This window comes from Haliaeetus leucocephalus, unplaced genomic scaffold, assembly GCF_000737465.1.
Source record: "Haliaeetus leucocephalus isolate CR32 unplaced genomic scaffold, Haliaeetus_leucocephalus-4.0 Scaffold240, whole genome shotgun sequence".
Classification (NCBI taxonomy): Eukaryota; Metazoa; Chordata; class Aves; order Accipitriformes; family Accipitridae; genus Haliaeetus; species Haliaeetus leucocephalus.
In genome coordinates this window covers 3,263,965-3,288,289 of record NW_010972676.1, presented here as the reverse complement: position 1 = coordinate 3,288,289, position 24,325 = coordinate 3,263,965, and the positions used below count along the sequence as shown (strand labels likewise).

Below are 24,325 nucleotides of genomic sequence, written 5' to 3'. Positions count from 1 at the left end.
GCTTGCTGGTCAAAGGGATGTTTTTTCTACATTCCCTACACTACCCATTGCTTACCTTCCTTTTACGCGTTAGTTTTCTGATAGCTTAGTGAGTTGAATCAGCTCACGGATGGGTCAGCTGGCCCTGGCGTAAAAGTGGGGAAGGAGTGCAGTGCTGGGAGCAGAGGGGGAATGGGATCTCCCTGCCAATGGTGGCCAGCTGTTGGATTGGCTCATTCATCTTGGGGAACCTTACCGTTAATTATTTGGCTTTACTAAAATTATGTTGATTTTGTTTGATCTTCAGCAGTTTTCTTCTTATGTGCACATTAACTGGATATTAGATGTGCTTTTTCACTAGGCTTGGATTTTTGTAATGTGCAGTTGTAGCCAGGAAGTGGCTGAAGGGTTTTTTCCTTTTACTCGTTAAGAGCTTACTAAAAGCAGTCACCTTAAACTCTTGGTGTGTAAACAAGGCAACAAGATCTAGCTGAAGACTTAATATAGTGCAATTAAACTGTGAGGCCTACAGTAGAATAAGAAATTGTGTTTATTGTACCTGGTTGTTTCACAAAATTGGGAACGTAGGGGTTTTTGTATGTTATTTAAGTAGCATTTTGCATGGGGGAAAGGTGGACATTTGCTCTCCTGAGCTGAAATATGTGAATACTTGAATTCATTTGATGGTTTATTTATGCATTATAGTTCTATGCAGAGAAAAAAAGTTAGAACTTTTTTATGTTGTGGTAATTCATGGTACGTCATAAGCAGAAAGACTGAATTTACTTTTGTGTCTTTGCTTATACAGCTAGTGTTCTTTTACCTTTGTTATAGCTTTAAAAGCCTGCGTTGGTGAGACTTCTGTGCTGGTAATTCATTTGTCTGTGGAGTAACTCTTTGCACATGTCACTGCAGTCATGCACATTATTGTACTATTTCATGTACCAATATTTTTCTTGAAAATAGTCTTACAATATGCTTTATTGAAAAAAACCACACTCCACCTACAACAAAAACACTGTTAAGTAATCAGGTTTTAAACTGTAGCACACATTTCTGTTACATAGGTAGTGCATTTTCTGACCCTTCAAATAAGAAAAAGTTAACAATTACAAGACAGAGCATACTCCAGGCTAGTGAATCTATTCTTTAGAGAATTAAAATTTGTTAAAAGAGAGGGATTTGTTTATCATGCTTCTGTATTTGTTCTTGCAGAGTTTTTTTTTTTTCTGCAAGAGGGCTGTCCTCATAGAGAAATGCTTTTAAGTGTTGTCTGCTTAATTAAAAATACAATCTTACATATGGAATGCATTAGTTTTAAATTGGACATTAATTGATTATGTGGTCAATGCAGTAAATAAAAAAATATAAAGCCTTATATATAAAGCAAACTGCATGGATGCATGCTGCATTGATGGAGCTGGAAATTACATACTATCTGAAACAGTGGGACTACTATCTCTTGTTATCACAAAAGTCCAAATGTCCCAGTGTGCCTGAGTGTGTATCAGTCGTTCTGTGTCAGTCGAGCTTAAATCTCTGGGTATTTGGCTGCATGCCATATTGTTGTTTGATGGTCCGTTTGGATTTATAACGTCATTTAAGATTTCTAAATGCAGCTGTGACACCAATGCTTTGAGGACCTTAAATTTTGTTACATTTGACATGCCTGAGTATTGGTGAAATAAAATGCTTGCCTAGGAAAGCCTGAGTTTTGTACAATATCATTCATGGTCTCTTTTAACAAATGGATAAAAGCAGTGAGTTTTCTGGGAAGGTAAGATAAAGCAAAGCAGCCCAGCAGAGCACAGAGCTGTCCATGTACTTGTTGAAATTTAACTCTTCAAGAGTCCTCTGATCCCTTTCTTAAGCCACAATCAAAATTTTGTCATGAATTTGCAAGGCAACCAGGTGCTAGTAATGTGAAACAGTTATCATTTGACATGATGTTAGGTCTCTTCTTACAGAAAATGTCATTTGATGTTTCCTTTTTTTCTCGTTTTGCAGATGTGGGTTGTTGTAGTTCTTTCCGATCTCACGCAGATGTTGTCATTGTCTATTGTGCACAGAGTGCTGCTTGGGGTAGTTTTGCTGGTCTGAAAAGGGAACAAGCTGTCTGTGTTCTCCTCGCTGCATGAAGTACAGCTCTGAGAGACAAAGGACTGCTCCTGCTTTTTTTTTTTGGCAGGATGTGACACAGGTTCTTCAGTAATAGCATTTTGCTTCGGGGCTGGTGGGGTCTTCAGTCCTGAGGCCCCAGATCATGTTCCTGGCAGTGCCACTGCATTCCTTCCAGTAATAAAATTGATACAGCAGAAACAATGCATTTATTCCATTTTATGTAATAAATGAAACACCTTGAAAGCAAAATGTCACTCTCAGTAACCAAGGATGTAGATTTCCTTCTTACGGGTTGCCAGCAGTCTTCCCTGATTTTTTTCTAAACTGCTTATGAGAGTTTCATACAGGAACTTACCTGAATAGTGAAGAAATGTTTGGTGTAAATATATGCTAGTGAACTGCTACTAATTGATTATTTTCTATTAGATATGCTAGTACATACAATAAAACTTGTGTATGCATGTAGGTATATGTGATTTATGCAGAACCTGGAGGGTTTCATGAATAAGTCAAAGTGATAGACTATTTTTAATTTAAAGAAGAAATTGAGCACTATCTGGAGGGAAATCAAGTTCTGTAAACCTAGACATTGGGCACACCATGAGGACAATTGTTTGTCATTCTGTATTTCTATATGTTATCCATGTAGTCTTTTAGTTTAGGACTAACAATTGGGATCCAGAAAATGAGTGTGCAGAATAATTTTCTTGGTTTTGATTTCTTTTCTTTGTATATTGTTGTAATACCACATTTTGTGATTCCATATAGTATTTTTATTCTCTCAAAGCACTGTTTTGATTCCTACTGGATTTTATTCTGTTCTATCACATAATCCAAGGAATTAAGACTAGCAACTTCTTGAGCCAATCCTGCTCTGTTACATGGACATGGACATAGCCATCTTCCAGAATGAATATGCTGAGTAGTTGTTAGATACTATTATTATCAGTGATGATATGCAAGCATGAAAGAATCCAGCTTTGTTTTCAGGGCTCATCTTAATTTGGCAGGAGTAGTAATCAAAGGGAAAGAGAGAATAAAGGGAACATTTCAAATGGTGCTGTGATGCTTGAGGTATGTCATCTGTGTTGTGGGGAAATTGTACTTATTTTCACACCTATCTCTTTCTAGAAAAAAAAATCCTGTGTGAAAATACATAATCTTCATTACACATTGTTTTAAATGCCATTATGTTTTTGTTAAATAACAATGAGTAGTCATGCTTTTCTTAAGGGTAGGTTTCTGTTCCACTACATGTGTCAAAGTTGAGGCATAAAATTCTCTTGTCTAAGGAATAACCTGGACACTTTTTTATCTCTTAGGGTACTAGCCCTGCACTTGTAATTTCAGTGTTACAACCCCTTCTTTGTGCAGATTATGAACAAGAGATTACTATGAGACAACTATTATACTACAAAATAAAAGCAACAGAAAGTCCTTGTGATCTGTTAAAGAATGGAAATGGCTGGTGGAAGGTCTTGTTTCAACCTTCATTCTGATACTGTTATCTGAAAGGAATCTAATTAAAAACTACATGCCTTATGCTTTCTATCAGCTGTGTTAGGTCAGTTGCAGGCATGGAACAGTGAAAGTATGATCTCTGTAGCTGGTTACCCGAAATACCTATTTATGGAAATTTTCTTGGCTAAAGATCCGAGTACTTCTGTTCTTCACCTTTAAATTGTTGCCCTTAGGCCAGCCCAACTTGTTTGTGTTAAAAATCAAAGTAACTCAAAACCAGCATCAAATTTTTAATCCTTGATCAAAACATGATTGAATTAAGATCAGGATTAACATTTTGGAGTACATGGTGAATGAACTGGTATTTTAATCAAGGATCAAAGTGCATAATAAACTTTAACATGTACTGGTTATAGCTAACTTGTTAATAACTTCACGGACGTTGTGTGGAGATGGAAATTACTAACTTTCAGGGTAATATCCCTTCTTTGTAATGACAGTGTAATCTCTGCTCTGTCAGCTTCAGCTGTCTTTTGTGTCTAGCAGAAGTAGCACTGCCAGCATTTTTAATGCAGGATTTCCTTTTCTGTCTAGATTAGAGTTGTAGAAGTATGAGTATGTAGAAGTATGCTTTATGGAATTCACTTGTAAGACATTTTTATTATTGTTTAATTGGGAGTGTATGTGTTTAGTAACAAAAGCTTTTGTATGTCCATTTATGCTAGTAATACTTTTCTATTTTGTATACAGAAGTGAGAGTGTGTGTGTGTGTAAAAGCAAATGTGTGTAAATACACAGAAGAATGAATGTATTTGGATTCAAGAGCCAAATATTTTTAGGGAAGGAAAATTGCTCCCATAAGACAAATTTTATCTTTTTGAAAAAGATACATATCGAGTGTTTGGGGTTTAATGTTTTCAAGTTCCTTATTTATGTCCTTGTTATTGGTGACAAATTTTGTTTCCCGTAAAATGAGTGGGGGTGAGACTGTAGTTCAGTGTGAAGTTACAGTAATACTGATACGAAAAAGCCAGGACATACCAAGTGGTTTGACATAGGAATAAACTGCCATCTGTAGCTTCATCAGCATCGTGCTTATTGCTGCTGCACTAAGGCGCAGGCTTTGCGGTCTACTTTGCATTTGTAATGGAATGAATATGGGTAAAAGCATGTACCTGCACAGTCGTTGCAGAGCCACTGAGACATGATGACTTGTGTGTCAAACACCTAATCTAAGAAGGCATTTTGCTTGACAGCATTAATTGGAATAATTTATCCTTATTAGTCTTGCCCATATGTGGCATTTGTACAGTATGTGGCTTTGGATATAATTAATGTACTCTTTAATATTGTTCCCATAGCATAAGATGATGATATTAATGTGAATTCTTAGATTCTGTATCTTGTGTTTTAAAAGAATTAGAAATGCAAGCATTTAAGTTTGTCATGGCACACTTTAGTTCAACTGTCAAGGATGGTTATTCCACATATGAATACCTTTGCTACTCTCTCTTGATCTTCATGTGTGTTGTTATACTGACGTCATGTTTCTATTTTTGACATGCTATTTTTTCTCCTCTTTTTCCAGGTGAAGCAGGAGCTGTAGAAGGAAGACCCTGTGGCTCGCAATCATGCCATTCCCCTTTGGCAAGTCCCACAAGTCTCCTGCAGACATAGTGAAGAACCTGAAGGAAAGTATGGCAGTTCTAGAAAAGCAAGATATCTCTGACAAAAAGGCAGAAAAGGTACAGTTGGGACTTTCTAATTGCTAAAGAGTAATTGAAAGGGGGAAAAAAGAAATTTACAGCTGTTGAAACTGAATCAATTAGGAATTATTTTGGGGTTTTATACTCTGATAAAGGGTAAGTTACTATGTACCTTTGAACAGGTGTGTTTCATGTTGGTTGGCTTGGCATTTTTATGCCACTGGCAGCTGATACGGTACTTAAAATAATTTGATTTGGAACTGTAGGTCATTGCATTCTTTTAATAAGCAGCTCACAGCCATACAGTGTTCTGGTGCTTGTGTCCACCATAGTGGCTTTACTACTGTACAATAGTTCTGTCTGTGCTTGTCCATGCAAATGTTCACAGAGCAGACTGTCTCTGTTACTGAAACCAAGAAACTTGTGTCTCTGTGGATGTCAGTCAGAGGATATACTTTTACCTTTCCTTGCCTTTTCTTCAGCCCACAGGAAGATGTGGTGAAAAGTTACTGTGCTGGTGCAGTTTCCTTTAGATGGGATGGTTTGCTACTTCAGGATCTGTACCTGTCAACAGTCATTTACTTATTGACTGGTAGTCTTGATAGCTCTACTAAAAGTTCAGTCTGTGTTCAGCTGCATCCCATCTAGTAACTCATGTGGCAGGGGTATTTACCGTTTAGATGAAGTTTTTCCTGATAAACTCAGCACAAGGGCATAGATTTCAGTACTTCAGAAAACCGCCCCCAAAACCAAACCAAAAAAACCAAGCAAGCAAAACATGTCCCTCTCGAATCTACCAGCTTTTGAAGCAGGCTATGATATCCTCCTTGGATCCATTCCCAGCATCATTTAACTGTTCTGTGCCATTTTTGGCATCCTTACAGAGTCGCATGTAGGAGTTAGTCACAATCTTTTTCATGTTCACCAGTATTTTTAAGTAGAGTGTGGCCAGCCTCTCTACATCCAGTTTCACCTAGATTTGGCACTACTCCTTTAAGTGCAGGAGAATCTGGATCTTAACTGAATTGCCATCTTTATCCTGATATTCTTTAAAATGAGCATTTTCTAACCCAGTGCCAGCATGCAGTATGTTCCAGGTCTCTTGCAGTGTACCATAGTATTTTTCCCTGATGCTTTTGCTCTCTTGCTGGAGAGAAAAATGTTATGGCCTGTTATGCAGGCCTGTATGGAGGCTGGAGGATTTTCATTTGCTGCTGCTTTTCTTCTCTCTCTAATAAAAACATCTGTCAGGAGAGGAGTAGTAGGTGCATTCTGAAGAGTCTGTGATGAGACATGGCACTGCCTCCTTCATGTCAGCCTCATTATTAATTCTGGAGGTGTGGCTTGATCTTAAAATCTGTGCTCTTTTGTGTCATCTTCTTTTTGCTTAGACCTCTAATGGGAAACAGACCAGCTTCATTCCACTGTGTGTAGCTGTATGCTGTATCACATGCCTGTGTTCTAGATGCTGTAGCTGAAGATTGTTATGTACCATTTGCTTCTTACTGGCCTTTAATCCCATACCTCCACCTTCTTTAAAGACCTCGTTTATGTGAGGCTGCTGCTTTGACAAGAAATAATATGCTAAGCCTGTAGAATTGTTTCTCGTGTGTCATATAGAAAGCAACACATTCTGATTGAAGGAGAAAAGAAGCCAACCCGTGTTCATTAGGTTAAAAATGAAGAGGGTTAAATACTGACATTCACAAGCCTGAGCTGGCTATGGTAGTACTGGCCTTTGTCATCCTGGTTGTTCAGAAAGGATACCAGTTGATGAATCCGAACATTCACAACACCAGTGTCCACATCTGCATACAGAGATTCTTCAGGAAATAGTTGTTTCATTGGCAAACCAAGACTTCCATGAAGGTGACTGTGGTTGTGGCAGTTTATCTCAGATTCTCAAATTATTTGCTGGTTTGATAAAGTTCTTCAATATCTTACAGACCTGTCATCGCATCTTTGAGGGTACAGCTCTGATTAAACACCCCGAATCTGTGCCCTTTTCCTATCCAGTCTATAGAAATGACTGGAGTAACTTTGCAGTTAAAAGACAGCAAGAGTCTGAGCAGTAGCCATTATTAAAAAAGAAGAAAAATTTCTACATGCCCATATCTCAACATTCAGGCATCTTTTTGTCTTTCACTACGCCTTTCATTATTATGATCCTTTCTGCAGTGTAACTTTCTAGCCTCCTTTAGAGAAGAATTCTGTGCTGATGAAAGGGTGAGTTCTGTGGCTAGTAGTGGAACAGAAAAAGAAAAACTCAATGCATGTAAAAGACAAAAATTATTACCCTTTAGAAAAAGGGGAGAAGAATGCTAGGGTTTTTCTTTTTTTTTAGAACTTCATTTTATTAATGATTAGACTTGTTTAAAATACAGTCCCGTCCGTCGTCCCCCCCCAATCCCCCCCCCAGTTTCTGCTTCATTTATGCATGCATTTATTCATGCACAGGAGTGGTCGTGATACATCTTGTTCAATTACAAAATATTCTGCCCTGTAATACTGGAAAATTTGTTTTATAAATAAAACCCTGAAATTAAAAAAGTGAATTCTATTTAATCTACCTTTTTTTGAGCTCTGTGAATACTGGAGAAAAATTAACCAGGGAATTCTCCAGGTCATTTTGAAATGTTCTTTAAGTTTGTGGTACCTGCTTAGGAACTGAGATCTGAAGTGGCTGTAAAAGCTGGACTGTGTCTTGCTGCTGACAATCTGCCTTGTGTACTGTGGCTCTGGGTGCTTGTTGGCTGCAGTCTTGTACTTAGGATAGAGGCAATAGCTTGCTGTCTGTTAGTATTTTGGAAGGGAAACTTGAAATGTCAACTGCTTAATAACTGAAAACCTGTTCCTCACATATGCTGTTAGCTTTCCATTACTTGTGTTTTTTGAGAAAGAGGGGGCTAAAGGGAAGGAAAATTCTTTTCATATAAATGGGACCTACCCTTGATCTAGCCCATTAGTTAGGCTTTTATTCACATCTCTTCCTCCTCTTTGGCTGACATCAGCATTTATTTTTATACTACCAGTTCACTTGGTTTGTGGCACACTTTTACTGTCGTGAAGGTAAATATTTACTCATGTAATAAACTTGTTCTTCCCTACCCTCTGACCTTGGGTTAACCTGCTCATAACAGCTCCAGTTTTGGCTTTCTGATTATTGTTTCAGCCATGTTGTTAACCCTTATGGGTTGACTATTGCAGATGTGGCTGGTCTCTCTTCTTTAAGTTACCAGCTCTATGCAATGGACAGTATACTGTATGTATGGGACAATGCAATATGCTATTTCGATTCAAGTGTCCTAATGCAATATTGTGTCATGTTGCCATGGATCAGATTTCATTCAGTGAGTTAAGGCTGTCATTTACAAAGCAGTAAAATTTAAAATTTGTTATGCACGTGTGTACAGTTAATTCGTGGTTGAAAGAAGGCTTAAGGTTAAGTAATCTGCCTTGCCTACAGTATGGGGCTGTTATTCAAAGGGTAAAGATGGGGCTTTACCCATGTGAAAAGACATGCTTCTGTTCTAATTCAACTTAGCTCTTTAATGATATCTTCTTGCTAAATGTCTGCTGAAAAAGAATGTAATAATTTTTGGCCTTTAAAATTAACTGTTGGCACTGATGTAGATAATCATATATTTACAGAATTGTATGTTTTTGTGTTTTGAAATCCAATCAATTTAAACAGAATTATTAAAATGGTGTTTGTTACTTATGATAGATACTGCTCTAGACTAGTAAAAATATTCACCAAGTACAGTCTCAAAACAATAGCTAAGTTTACCTTTTTGATGGATGTTTTCATTAATAGTGCAATTTGTTTAACTGTGTTATTGATGTGGATAGAACCCCTAGCCATAGACCCGGAGCCTGCTGAGCTTATCTTAAATACTTCAGGACTGACAATGTGTTTTTTATCTTTTTCTACTGTTCCTCTAAGTAAAGGCAAGTGTTGCTTCATAAAACTGAAATACTCCAGCTGTGCAAGTCTAAATTAAGTATTTGGTATTTGCACTGCTTAGCATTTAAGGAAATACTAAATTTTGGAAATATCAGTGAAATACCCTAGAGACTGGAATAAACCATAATGGTTCATAGCTATAAAGACATGCAGCTATTCTGGTGTGACAGTCATACATGTGACTTCATGGTATCTTTATTTTTAAATAATATCTTCCTGTCTTTGATAAAAATAGAGAAATAAGTACTTTCTTTGTTTTCCTTACTTTACATTTTACTTTTATAGTTTGACTTGTCCTCAAATGGTATTGATTGTCTGGCACCATTGAATTTCAAATGTGACTTGTCTCAGAATTTTTCTCTAGAACTCTGGTTTCTCCATGGTTGCTCCTTCTCAGTGTTGAGAATATATATATAAAAATTTTAGTATATATAAATATATAACATATAATCTTAATATATAAAATATATATTTATAGACTGTAATATGTAGGATGTATAATATATATTCTGTGTATATTTTATATATACAGTATATATATACCCTGCTTATATATTGTATTAGAATATATATGTATATGGTGTCTGTCTGATTGTTTTAATTGACTTCTGATCGTGGGTTTTTGGATGAACTTCATTGTGCATTTTGATTTTTCTCTAGAGATATTTTTTTTCCTGTTAAAAGATAGTGGCTTATTAGGTACTTATTTAGATCTCAGTATCTTGGGAAATCTTGCAAGGAATGCTAGCCAGCCTTCTCTTGCCTTGAATTTTTTTGCTAGTTTTCCATTTAGCTTTTAACGTTGATATTTAATGTAGCATTATGTTTTTCAGTGTAGCTATCTAAATTCCGTTCTGCATCTGAAATGGCAAAAATAGCTCTGCACACCACGTATTTGGAATATGTTCGGGAGTTCATGGAACATAGAAGAGTAGAGAGATTCTAGAACAAGATTGTAAGAGTTTTCTTCTAGTCCTTTTGATATTTAGAGTAGAAGAGGAGGGAATACAGAAATGTCATGTTTTATGGAATTGTAGTGCATCAAAAGACCTTAGTTATTGATATAATACTTTCAGAGGACCTCATATTTCTGTAGTCTGTATCCAGAGATAGTTTGGCCTAAGTTGAAGTGATACAAGGAAGTCTCGTTTCATGGTGGAGGTGGTCAGACATTGGTACAGGTTGCCTAGAGAGGTTGTGGAGTGTCCATCCGTGGAGCTGTTCAGAGCATGGCTGGCTGTGAGCATGATCAACCTGATACAACTTTGAGGTTGGCCCTGCCTTCAGCAGGTGCTTGCATCCGGATGACCTCCTGAGGTACCTTCCAACCTAAGCTGTTCTCTGCTTCTGTGTCTCTAACCATTATTTCCCACTAAAGCTGTATGTCATCCCAAGTTCAAGTGAAGCACATTTAGATGGTCTTGACAGTTGTCAAGAGCATGAGAAATAAATTTAAGTCCTAGTGGTGTCTCTTCTTGAAGTTACTGAGTTGTATGTTCATGTTAGGCCAAAAGGCTTTTTTTTTTTTTTTTTTTTTTTTTTTTTAAAAGGCACTTGATGCTTGGAAAGACTATTTTTTTCTGCCTGGTTTGCAAGCATTTCCATTACTAGCATCTTTCTTGGGATGGTGGTGATGGAGAGCCTTCAAGTGTGATTATTAAAGTTTTGAGAGGGTTGTTCTATTTTCTGGGGTTTTGAAATGAAATGAAAAATCCTCCACTGGCATTCTTTTTAATTGCAGGCATGCCCTCAGTATTGCCACTGTCTTACTTGAAATAGGTAGCTATTTGAACCTCTGCCTTTCTTCCTCTTTCATCTTGCTTTCTAAATTAGTGTGCAGGGACAAACTGCAATAGAATTTTTATTGCTGCTTCCTCTTTTCTTGGTAGCCATGCATCAAAGGCATCTCTTCATATCTCCATGTTTGACAGATGTTCCTATTCTTTTCCTAGTAAAGATATTCTTCTTCTGAATTTTAAAGAAATAGAACAGTTGTGTAGCATATTACTAATACAATATGGTGAGCTGGCTTTCTCATATTACGTCTTCAGGACCTGTCATGAATCTAAGGAGTCTTACCAAGCACCTGCTTCTTGGTGTCTTACTAACAGTGCACAGAAAATCCTTTGGAATTTCAGTTGAGGAGGAGACAACTGGGACTAGGAACTGCAGTTAGCAAGAAGAGGGAGGCAGCAGGGAGTGGAAAGTTGTGGAGGAGCTAAAAATGATATGGAGCCTCCTTAAAGGTCATGGAATCCTTAACTTGCATACCTAGCAAAGCTGGAATGGCTTTGGCTTGAATAGTGCATGGGTCATGCTGATCTTAAGCCTCTCTAGATATAATGCACAAACGAGAAATCTTTTTACATACACCTTTATAAGACAGGCAATATCCAGAAAGGGATCATTTTTCCACTTCATTAATTTTCCATGTGCTACCAATCATAAGTACTTTACATTAAAGTGTATGCGTACCTTGTTGGCAGGTTCATCTAATTACTAAAAATTAGTGCACTTACAAACTATTCATACTTTTTAGACACTTGAAGAACTAATACAGTATAATTAAACCAGCTATTTATGATGATCATTTTCAGCATTTTGCCCCCAAGCTATGTAAACATATATATTGAAAGGAGTAGTTCTTTTTTCTCCAAGATAACTGTGTTTTAAGATTCAGAGGTGGGTGTTTAAAAGTGTTCTTGTTGATTTTTGTTTGTTTGTTTTATTTGGGGTGTTTTTATGTTGTTTTTTTTGTGTTTAGTTTTACTCTGCTTCCACTGCTAAATGCTGCTCCAGCCCATCACGGCAACTTAGGAATTCCTTATGTTGGCTTTCCTAAGTGAGAGGTCAGACCTGTCTGTCTTCTGTAAGATGGACTTCAAATAGGAAGCATCTTAGACTTTTAATTGTCTCCTGTATTGCCATGTTCTTTTGAGTGCCCCTCTTTCTGGGTCTGTTTGCCAGTTTGGTCTTGTATACTGAGATAACCTGAAAATTAAAGGAGGTTCTCTTTGAGGTTTTGTTAGTTGGAGAGGAAAAAATTTCGTCCCCACTGATGGGAATGGGAGCCTAGTATTTGACAAAACCTGATGAGTGCAGAATCTGTAGAAGGGATACATCTGGTCTCTGAGCAGTTCACTAGAGACAGGCTTGTGTCTCCATGTTATGTTTTCCAATCTGATCCTGTGTACCTCTTTTACAGAACGAAAATTTAATGGGTTCTTTTCATCCCATTCCTATTCTTTAGGGGATTTCTTAATGGGATGTTTAAAGGCAGTAAAAGGAAGTGATTTTTACTTTTGGTAAATTGTCAAATAAATTGTGTGTGTCTTACCTCTGCCTTTTTTTTTTTTTTTTTAATAATGTTTAACAGTTTTTTTTGCAGAAAGATTATCTGTTGTGTTTTTAACAGGTTGTCATTTCCGGATTAATTTTTTTCCCCCATAATGGAAGTTTGCAGATGTTAGGAATAATAGAGTGTGCAGTTACAAAGACAAATGACATTGTGCTCTAATTGTATTCTTTTCCCATTTTCTTTAGGCCACTGAGGAGGTCTCAAAAAACCTTGTTGCCATGAAAGAAATCTTGTATGGCACAAATGAAAAAGAACCACAGACAGAAGCTGTAGCACAGCTTGCTCAAGAGCTGTACAACAGTGGTCTTCTTAGTACCCTAGTAGCTGACTTGCAGCTAATTGATTTTGAGGTAAGAAAAGAAGTTTGACATTTCTTATATTGTATATGTTAAAATAAACACATCTGAATTCCTGGCGCTTTAATTGGTTAAGACATTTTTCGATCTTCAGCTTTCTTTTCTGGCTGGGACAAAACCATTAGAAAGAGAACTCATTGTTCCAAACTACCTAGAAAATTAAGCAAATATAGAATATGAAATCTGTGAATTTAGGCGCATAAACCACACAAAATTGAAGTAGATAAACCTCTAGTCCTGATGATACAGTTCTGTTAAAATTATAGAATAATTCATAATTGTTGTATACATGGAAGGGTTAATCTCTTAGTAGTAATACAGTAGTGAGCACAAGCTATAATACTACAAGGCATGTCTATATTTTCATCTTGTTAAATTACTTGGAAAAGAGAATTATTGTAACATTTATGAAGAATTTTAAATATTTAAGTTAAAGCTGTTAGTTTTATTAATGGTCCAGTATTTCTCTCTCCTTTTAGAAAGAAGTGATGCAACATTTTTTCTGTTTTCCTCATCTTTTTTCTGTTTATTAAAAAAAAACAAAACCCCCAAGTTTTTATTGATTGCTTCAAAATATCAATACTTATTTATATTCAAACGTGTCTCTATACAAACCTCTATCTGGGGTTTGTCACCACATCACATAGAATAATTTAGCTTCTCAGTGCCACAGTGAAAAATCACCCCATTTAGTGATAAGAAATTGCAGTAAATTGGATTTACCTGTTTTCCCTGAGGTCCCACAAGAAGCATGTGGTTATCTAGGAAAGGAGCCAAACCCCATAACTCCCTCTGATTTGTGTTTAATTGTAATACGGTGGTATTTTTTTCCCTACCCACACAAGTGTTTATACCAAGCATAAAACATTCAGGTTGTTAAATAAGCAAGGAGACCTGGGAAAGCTGAGAGGGAATGCTGAAATATGATGGCCTTTAATTGCTGAAGAAAGGAAATAATGAAATGTCATCTGGATTCTGCTGACCTCTAGATTCTTATCAGCTTGGTGTTTACTCAGCCCAGTTATTAGCGAAGGAAACCTTCATTATCTTCTGGTAATGAAGAATGATAACAATTTGTACAGGCTTGCTCTCATTAAGGAGAACTATTCATTTTATTCTAAGGGGACTTGAAAAGATTGTGAGTAGTTTCCTGCTTGTGGACTTTCTGCTGCTTTGTTACACGAGGATATGACAGTTTCCCCCTTGAGAGAGAACAAGTCATTCATGCCACTTTCTAGGCTGGACCACATCTGCTTTTTAAGGATGGGATCTGGCAGACTGTCCAGCTATTGTTGTTACCTGGAATTAATGTCAACACACCTGTGCTCCAACCTGCACTAGCTTCCCAGCTGTTACAAAGTCAATCAAATGTTGGCTTTGATACCCCAAATCTCAATGGTTGGGGGTTTACTGCATTGGAAACCATTTCTCCATTACTGATGGAGATATGAACTTGATTTCCTGTTGGTTCTTAAGCTTGAAGAGTCTAGCATTTGTTCCTTCTGGTGCGCACCACAGCTTGAGGTCATTCAACAATGAAGTAAACATCATCTCTTTTTGTCAAGAACTTCACTGTCATTCCTGAAGAAGCTTTCCTTGTAGAGCAGGAATAGGCAGCTAATTAATAGACAGGGACTGTTCACACTGACTCTTAAACTGTCTCAAATGTATTTGAATCTGAACAGTATGGTAAAAAAAACCAGAAAAGTAACAAAGTAAAACCCAGAAAAGTTACAAATTTAATGTTTTAATTAAGAAACAGTCTGACTGTCCAGACCTTGCTGGATGTAAAGGCCTGTTTAAAATGATATCCTTATCTGGAAGCTTTCTTTCCAAGTAAAGCAGTCAGGACAACCATCCACTTATTACTTAACCTGCCAGTTATGTCCCTGCTAATTTGTACTAGTGTGTCTGTAGGAGAGATGGTATCCCTTGTGGAACTGCGTTTTTTTGTTCTTATTTTTTGAAATGAAGAACCTCCCCCCCCCCCCCCCAAAAAAATAATGCCTTTTGCATAAGGGAGCCTGAATCCTTCTGCTCAGAAGACAATACTAGCACAGTCTCCCTCTCACCTCTTGCAGTCGTGACTATTGGCACAGGGTTCAGTGTCTGTTTGCTCTTGTTAGGCCATGACATCACTTAGTAATACATCCTTCAAACAATAACTAGCCTTGGTATTACTGTGTACCACTATCAGTTCAATTATGTGCATAATAAGGAAACGCTGTTCTTGCTGGTGAATCCAAAGCAAATTGTGAGATCCAGTGCAAAATTGGCAATGTTAGTGAATGAGAGTTGATGACTATATTATGTGGAGTTTGAGTAAAGAATTTCTGGAAACACTGCTCTACTCACTTCAGAACAAAGAGTTCTGGTGTTGCTTTGGGCTGGCTTTCAATGGAATTGTAATTGAGAAAACAAGCATTTACAAACAAACTCTTATATCCTGAAAACAACACTCTAACAAAACAGTCCGTGGTAATTCACAAACATGCCATTTGTAAAACTACAGTCCTCCTACATTTTTATAAACGTTTGATTTTTTTTCTTATGCAGTCGTCTTGATGTTGATTAGAAAACTGAAATAATTTTGAGTAATTGCTGTTGTTTTTAAAATTCTTGCTAATTAAATATGCACTGCATTTTACTCAAAAGCTTGCTGATACTACTCAGGGCATTTATAGTACAGCTAGAGATTGTCAAGAAACATTATCTAGATAATGTTTTTTGTGTATAACATTCAGGGAACCTTCAGGTGGAGTTGCTTAACAGGCCTTTGTTTGCAAGTCCAGGCTTAGTGCAAGTTTGCCTAAGCTTTTTCTGGATTAGGTCTGATGACACATAGTCCTGAAATTGTCTTTATGGCATTTTTTTGTGTATAATCTGTGCTGAATTCCAGCATCCTGGTCTTTCTTATACTTTTGTCCATTGAAAAATGTGAAACTTGCATTTTATGTCAGTGGATGATTTCTCTCTGTAGTTTTTATTTATTTATTTAACTTTCATAAGTTACAGTTTTAAGTTGGATTTTAACACTGCAGTCAGAAATGCTCTGCACACTCTTGATGGTGGCATTACGTGTTCCTAGAGAAGGGGAGAGGATAATGGAATATTGAAGAAACACACTTTTCAGGCAAGAGCACAGTTAAAAACTGGTATGTTATTAGCAAAAACAAGTAGAAAACAAGCCCAGGAGACTGATGCTACATAGAAGTATCTGGTGAAACGTCAACTGGCTTTACTTCTTAATGTAAATTATCTGTGATCTGGCTGCAATATGATGTAATATTTTGAGTGCTTTGGTATATTTGAAATGGGTATAAAGAAGCAGAATATTTCATCTGTTTAAGGTCAGAGTACAGAGGATGACTGAACTGCAGAACTCGCATGGTATAAATGCATGAGATATGATGATGTTTAATTGTTAACTTGCCTAGTGGACTTGAATGTTATGTGTTTAACTGCTGATGTTTTTGACAGGGCAAAAAAGATGTTGCACAAATTTTCAACAACATTCTCAGAAGGCAAATTGGTACAAGAACCCCCACAGTTGAATACATCTGCACTCAACAGAATATATTGTTCATGCTATTAAAAGGGTATGTACGCTGTGAAGCATAAATACGCTTTTACATGAAGTAAGAAGTTTTTAAATTCATGGAGAAAGTAGTGAGTTCTGAAATGTTTTTTCTTCCTTTGCAGTATGCTTATTTTTTTGGGGGGGGGGCAGCAGCGTGTTTTTGGTTTGTGGTTTGTTGGGTTTGTTTTTTTTTTTTTTGGTCTTGGGGCCTGTAATTCCCCTAAGTAAAGGAAAATTTAAGTAATAAACCGCCAAAAATATATTTTTTGCATGATACATGACTGAAAATTGAGAACTGTTAGTAACCTAAAATGTTCTTACTGGGGTAGTGCAGACGTTTTCCTTTCAGTATGCTATTTGATCCTATTTAAACTGTTTCCTTGTGAACTTACTCATTCACCAAGAGTTAAAGGCTGGGTTTTTTTTCCTTTAACCACTGTCATTTCCAGTTTGCTGTCCTATCCCCTCCCTGTTCTTGGTTTGGTCTTAGACTTTTTATTCATAGTGATTTATGTTCCTGTAGTGACACAAATGCACCAACTCAGACTTGAGCAGACAAAGAATGATTTGGGGCATATGGCTCGTGCCAGACAGCTGTTTCTTCCTCTATTCTTGTATTATCTGATGTGCTGGATATTGGCAAATCATGCTATAGTGAATATGTGGTTGCACATGTAGAGCTGCGGATCTCAAACATGAAAGCAGAAAGGTGGTGTTAACATTTTCATGTTAAAATAAGATTAAAAAGATGGGGATTATGCTCTCTCCATTTAAAAAGAATTGCTCATGTTTCTAATAACATTAATTAAGGAAGTTCTGAAAATGGCAATTCCAACATGTTATTTTGGGATAGAAAAGTTCATCAAACATTAATAAACCATTTTAAAAATGCAGGTATTTCAAGTACTAGTTTTATAATTTGTGTTAAAGCTGCTGTGTAGCCTTGCTGCAGTTGATGAGTACTTATTCCACCTACTGGACTGCTAGAGGATGTATGAAAAGGCCATATTTCTTGGTGAGATACTTGCCTGTGTTATGTTGGTAGCATTGAGATGTGAGGATAATCAAGTATATTTTTAACATTTAAACAGGAAGCTTTATTATATCTTTCCTTTTCCCTCCTCCTAGTTCATAGTAGTCATTAGAGATGCTGACTAACCTGCCACATACATGGTGTATTAGGTTATTTAGCATTATTGTAACATCTCTACGTTTACCTAATCTTTGCCATTTGTGTAAGGCACTGGAAAATGGATTGCACAAGAAACTTTCTCTGTGGAGAAAGCAGGAGTTTTATGTCGTTTAGTTTCATGCTGACTCTAAAGGTTTAGCACCAGAAGCAGTATGGAATATTTGCTTCAGTTCATATGAGTCTAAGATCTACACTCATCTGCCAGAAGTGCTTTGTTGGGTCCGTCCCCTCCCCACCCCCCCGCATTACTGCCCTGATTTTGGGGAGAAGCGAGTTTTACATGTTAGAGGGACAAAAGGATTGTTAATTGTGGCATAACACAAAAGAAAATAGTGATTTGGTACTACTTCAAAATAATTTTCAAAAGTAGGCAAAGATGTTTGAGATGCAGAGGGATGAAACTACTTTCTCAGCATGTTGTCATTGATATATGACTGAATGAGGGCTGTAACATATTTGTCCTAATTTTTAGTCCGTGTTGTCACTCTTCAAAGAGCATTGTTCTGACAGGGATTGTTGAAACACATATTCATAAGTCAGGATGTTTGAAATGGGCATTTAGTTAGCTTTAGTGACTTAAATGTTACATATGGTATCCCACTGAGTCAAATTTATGTAAATTTAAACTATGGGGTGAATTGCAAAAAGTTCAGTAGGTTTCAAATCTCCATGGCAGGTTAAATGGGAAAGTATTGCAGGATTTAACCTGAAAATTTTCATAAGAAAATGTTTTTGTATGGTAATATAGTTAATGCTTAGTATGCACAATGATACTTTGCTCCTGAATTATTCTGGTGAATTTAAATTAGGTTCCAGTGCTATAGGATGAAGGATTCTTTAGGTGGGAGGCAGGAAGGTATATAAGAGGCTTTGACTGCTCCAGAACCAGGTAGGTAACAACAGACATAACTTTTCTGTAGACTGGTGTAACTTATATTGCAACATGCTGAGATAAGTTCTTGCTTTGGAAGGGCAGTTCCATCTTCCTCCAGGGCCCTACTATTAGCTTGCTTAGGAAAACAAGGAGCTAGTAGCAAGTACAAAGGTGTATTTCTATCAAACGTGTCTTAAATACACTGTTGTGAGATTTTTGACAGCTGCTGTTGGTGTATGCTAAAATCAGCTGAGAGAACCATGTAGTATTTGAGCAAGAAAGCCTGCCAAGGAAGTGTAGCAACAATTTCTAAATGAAGCCGTCAAGGGTGGCTTCATCACTTCCATTAAATCAGTGATGGACATATTCCAGAGGTCTCTTGTAAGAAGGTTCAGGTACTTCACTAGACTCAGGAGCAGAGAAGGTGTTCAATATTGTCCTTACAATCAGAGGACACTGTTGTCAGCATTTCAGGCTTGATGCCCGTGATGTGTAGAGTAGCTGGTGATGCTTGAAAAATGGTATAATGAAAGAGGAGATATGAATTTATGTCCAATATTATTAACCCTTTATGCCCATATCATGGTTAGTTTTATGTAAATTGCTGTCATGTTTAAGCAAACAGCTTTCAAGACAGAAATCACTTGCTGCTTTTCCAGATGTCTGCAATCCCACCAATATGAAAAAAGAAAACTGATTTTGAGAGTGAAAAAAATACTTTTATTTGGTCTTGTTCCTCAGTTTGTGAAAGTAATTTGTATTGGCTATAATTTGGCATTTAACTGGCAACAATTTCAGTAATATTTTATAGAAGTATTTAAAAGTGGAGTTTAATGTAGAAATAAGTACCTCTAACTTTTTGAATTTTTGTTTACCTGATAGAACTGAAAACTGTAATTAGCAGTGTGGTGTTGCAGTGCTAACTTGTAAAAGTATTTATAAAGAATCTTTTGGTTGTGTTTTTGTTTTTGTTTTTTTTAAAAGGTATGAATCTCCAGAAATTGCTCTAAATTGTGGAATAATGCTTAGAGAATGCATCAGGCATGAACCACTTGCTAAAATAATCTTGTGGTCAGAACAGTTCTATGATTTCTTCAGATACGTGGAAATGTCAACATTTGACATTGCTTCGGATGCATTTGCCACATTCAAGGTAATTTACGTACAACATTTGAATTATTATTTCTGTAGTTCTCTGCTTTGTGAACCCAGATGATGTGTGTTACAGTCTTTGGCAAAACAAGCTTAGGGAGAGGGGAGAAAATAGGTGTGATGCACATGGGTAGGCTGGACACTGTTCTTCCTTATTTCTCAGAATGCAAGACATCCCTTTAAATATATATATACTATGGTGCCAATAACTTTTATTCTAGAAAGCAAGATTTAAACTATCATGCATTAGCTGAATATATGTGCACTTCCATGCCAGGGGCTTTTAAATCTGTGCCTCCAACTCCTCAGTTGAGCAAACTCCTTTTCATTCTGTTATGAACCTGACTATATTTGATACTGTTGGGGAAATTTTTTGTTGGCCTAAACCAACCAGTTACGGGACTATAAGCATAATATTGAATAGTATTAATAGTGGGTCTCAACCTTGGTTGTGTATAGTTCTGTGCAGAGCATAGCCTTGATCCGTAAATGGCATTCTTCAGTGATAATTCCACAGGCTATTTACATGTGTGAATTAACATAACACATTGCAGACCTTTCCTAACTGATGCCAAGATCCTTAGCAATGTCCAGGTAACTGCGTTCATGTCCTAAATTTCTTCATTTAATGAAATAGCAAAATTTTCTATTGGATGTCTTACATGTATTCACTGTTTAATGAGTATGTATATGTACTGTTTAAATATTTTAGTGAAAATACTGGTTTTGTGCTTTTTTTACAGGATTTGCTTACAAGGCACAAGTTGCTAAGTGCAGAATTTTTGGAACAACATTATGATAGGGTGAGTGGATACATTTTAATATTCAGAATTTTCTAGTGCTGTGTATCTTATTTGAAGAAATCAGTATTTTCTTTCCTTGTTTAGCTTTGGTTTTGGAAACTTACACAGAATATTAAACCAATTGAACTTACAGTAATTTCTGCCAAGCAGTAAAATTAAGATCAAGACCTTATTGTTGAATGTAGAAAGGTGTAAAAACAAGAGGTGGTAGAAATCTAGTTCTGTGAAAACTAGATCTGATTTTTCCGCTAGAGGGAACCCTTTCCTTGTCTTTTTGTTTTGTCTGTATTAACCTATAATAACAAAAGACTACAACATAGACCTCCTCCACCTGCTGGGGACTCCTGAAATTAATCAACAGTGGTCAGTACCAGAAACTATTCTAGTTTAAGAAATAATGAGATAACTACTTCCACCACTTTGCAATCTAAACTATAAAAGCTCTTAAAAGAGTAAATAATTTTTTTTTAAACCATATACAATGTTTAAACAGTAGTGACTTACAGGAACCTACTGAGATTTCAGATTTTGTTTACATTTTTGTTATGGATTTGCATCTCCTCCAGTTTTGTATAATCATTTGGAAGAAGAGCACATATGACACTTGGGAAGGTCCTAACCCTTTTCTTTATTCTGTGTTTAGTTCTTCAGTGAATATGAGAAGTTGCTTCATTCGGAAAATTATGTGACGAAGAGACAGTCACTTAAGGTAAGGCAATTTTATTTTCTTCTTAAATGCAAAATTAGAGAATTCCTTTAATTTCAAGGTGGGTTGTCTTTAGTTGAAATGGCTTCAGTAGCTGCCTTGGATAGCATTTATTTTAATTTTTCATATGTTTTAATTCTTGGGATCAGCTACTTTTCTTTAGTCCAGTCCTTCCATTATTTAGTGTCCAGCACACACCAAGTCACTTCTCTCCCTATGTAGAAATGGCTATATGCAAGTATGTTTATTTTTGTTGGTTTTTTTTTTCCTTTGACAAATCTGGACACATTTAAATAATTTAATAAAGATTCACATAATGTGCCTAGAACAATACTAATCTTACGTTCAAGTAGGTAAGAAATAGTGAACATTAAAGTAATACATAACTTGTAGCAAGGGTGGTACTTGTGGGGAATATCCTTCTACTCCCTTCTGGACAAAGAAGGTAGCAAAAGAAGTGTAAATATTTCTCACTTGAAGTCCTAACCTTTTTTTTTAAAACACATTCTTATTGGTGATGTATAGCTTCTGTATAAATTAAAAAAATAATGAAGTCATGGGGAAGACAATGAAAGACTGTATCATCGAAACAAGAGGAAAATGCACCCTGCACTTAGAAATTCAGGACATTTGAGTTCTATTGTTACTATATTTATAGACCTGTGTCAACTGTTTGAAAGTAGTTATGAAAAAGTTCTTTCTTATGTCCAATATCAGTCATTTTTTCATTGGGCTTGTTTTCCACTTTTAGCTTCTTGGTGAATTGTTATTGGACAGACACAACTTCACAATTATGACAAAGTACATCAGTAAACCTGAAAATCTCAAACTAATGATGAACCTTCTACGAGACAAGAGTCGTAACATTCAGTTTGAGGCCTTTCATGTGTTTAAGGTATGTTTAAAAAAACCCCTCAATAAAATAAACAACAAAAGCAGCCCACCAGAAGTTGTTTAGTTGAGCAAACTACTTAGCTGAGTCTAAATGGAGCTTATCTTAATGTCTGCTAAGTGGTTAAATAAAGAGAGAGCTGGTGTTTGTCTTTATTATGATCCACCTTTACAAATAGCTATCTTTGCATCTTTCAGAAAATGTTTAGAAACCAGTTGGGGGCTTTCAAATGATTGTCAGTGTAAATCTCTCTCAGAAAATTTTGGAATTAAGAAAGGTGCAGTGCAGTAAGATAAGGAGGAATGCATGATTTCATGTGAAACCATGAAGCATCCTGGAGTTCAAAAGTGTTTTCATCATGCTGCATAATCTGTGAAGGATAGGAGTATTTTAGTCAAGTCATCTAAATTGCAAAGCCTAAATTGCAATTTGCACAAGATACCTTCTGACTTTGCAGCAGACAAGCAAATAGCTAAGAGCTTGGACATATAACTTGAGGTATAAAAGTTTTCAGTGAACCTTAAGATACCCGTCTGATGCTGTATATAATATGAAACCATGCATTTGCTACAGAACTTAACAGTGAGGTGTCTTTGGTGGTGTCTTGGTTTAACCCCAACCGGCAACCAAGCACCATGCAGCTACTCACTCACCTCCAGCACGGTGGGATGGGGAAGAGAATCAGAAGTGAGAAAACTCGTGGGCTGAGACAAAGACAGTTTAATAGGTAAAGCAAAAGCCGCACATGCAAGCAAAGCAAAACAAGGAATTCATTCACTACTTCCCATTGCCAGGCAGGTAGCCCCATACTAGCTACTATGAAGAAAATTAGCTCTATCGCAGCCAAAACAGCACATTCTGCAGAGGGTATTGTGGATGGTCACATCGCACAAATTTAATTTACTGTGGTACTGGTGTTCAGCTTTCATTCTAATTTAAAAAATGGAGTGATTTTATTTTAAAACTTGCATATGCTCCATTATTTTTTCTCTAGAGATACTGGAATGCAGGATATATAAAACATCATTTTAAGTTACTGTCATCACTGTTTTGTTGGCTAGGTTTGTTTTTTAACTTAGCCTTCTGTTTCCTACTATTATGCTAAATGCCTTTTATTTTCTTGCAGGTGTTTGTAGCCAATCCTAACAAGACACAGCCTATATTAGACATCCTTCTAAAGAACCAGACCAAACTTATTGAGTTCCTCAGCAAGTTTCAGAATGACAGGACCGAGGATGAACAATTTAATGATGAGAAGACCTATTTAGTTAAACAGATCAGGGATTTGAAGAGACCAGCACAGCAAGAAGCTTAATCTCCAATAAACCCTTAAAATATTAACCCCAAATTCAGCATTTGCTGTTAGATATTCAGCATCAGGCACTCTTATCGATTCATGAGGAACATTACTGCTAACCTGCTGTTCAGTGAACGGTTTTTGTTTTTATCTTTTCTTTTTTAGTCCAAGTTGAAAAACATAGCTGCTGCTTTCTTGCACAATGTGGACTTTCTTGATATTTGTGTCATTTCAGAATTCAAAGACACTGCTTGTTTTAGGAGTCCTGAAAAGAAAGATTCTAGGTTCGTGAAAGCAAACATATAGATACTAGTTTGGTTTAGGAGAGAAGGTATTAATGTAGTTAAGTAACAGGTTGCATGCTTGCAAATCTGAATAAATCTGTATGTTTGCACTTACTTTGTTTGAGATATGAGCACAATGTGACCTGTGCATACTTGGCACCATAGTATAAGATTATATGCCTTGATTTAAAAAAAAAAAAAAAAAAAGTGCAGTGCTTTATTTGTAATCAAAGGAGAAATGTATCTAAGATGTGAGCTTATTGGGCTAAACAGTTGTCTTGCAAATAAACTGATATTGAAACTTAGCAACTTTTAAAAGAGTGAAATCTCAAGGTTCATAAGGAAAATGTATATATGCCTTTCACTGCTTTATAGAATTTTTTTTGACATGATTTGATTTTTCTGAGAATTGACTTGTAAACTTGGAAATATGTTCTAAGGATTTTTGTTAATTTTACGTTAAAGGTATTTCAGACAGTAGACCTAGCAGTGACATTTTGCATTTCATTTCAACAATGCTTGCTGGTTTCTTTTGTATATAACTCCTAGGCTGCTCATTTCTTTAAAATATGATTTAATTTGTACAGCAGAGGAATG

The 24,325-nt window shown here is 36.4% G+C and overlaps 1 protein-coding gene across 1 annotated transcript in view; it reads left to right on the top strand.

The window, feature by feature from the left end:
• Positions 1-24,048, top strand: part of CAB39 (calcium binding protein 39) — a 40,217-nt gene extending 16,169 nt beyond the window's left edge. The window contains exons 2-9 of the mRNA XM_010568249.1: positions 5,150-5,306; positions 12,778-12,942; positions 16,429-16,547; positions 19,579-19,747; positions 20,490-20,549; positions 21,193-21,258; positions 22,007-22,150; positions 23,274-24,048. Of these exons, the coding sequence (XP_010566551.1) occupies positions 5,193-5,306; positions 12,778-12,942; positions 16,429-16,547; positions 19,579-19,747; positions 20,490-20,549; positions 21,193-21,258; positions 22,007-22,150; positions 23,274-23,462 (1,026 nt within the window). The 5' untranslated portion in view covers positions 5,150-5,192 and the 3' untranslated portion in view covers positions 23,463-24,048. The remainder of the gene's footprint in view (positions 1-5,149; positions 5,307-12,777; positions 12,943-16,428; positions 16,548-19,578; positions 19,748-20,489; positions 20,550-21,192; positions 21,259-22,006; positions 22,151-23,273) is intronic.
• The last annotated feature ends 277 nt before the right edge of the window (positions 24,049-24,325 follow it).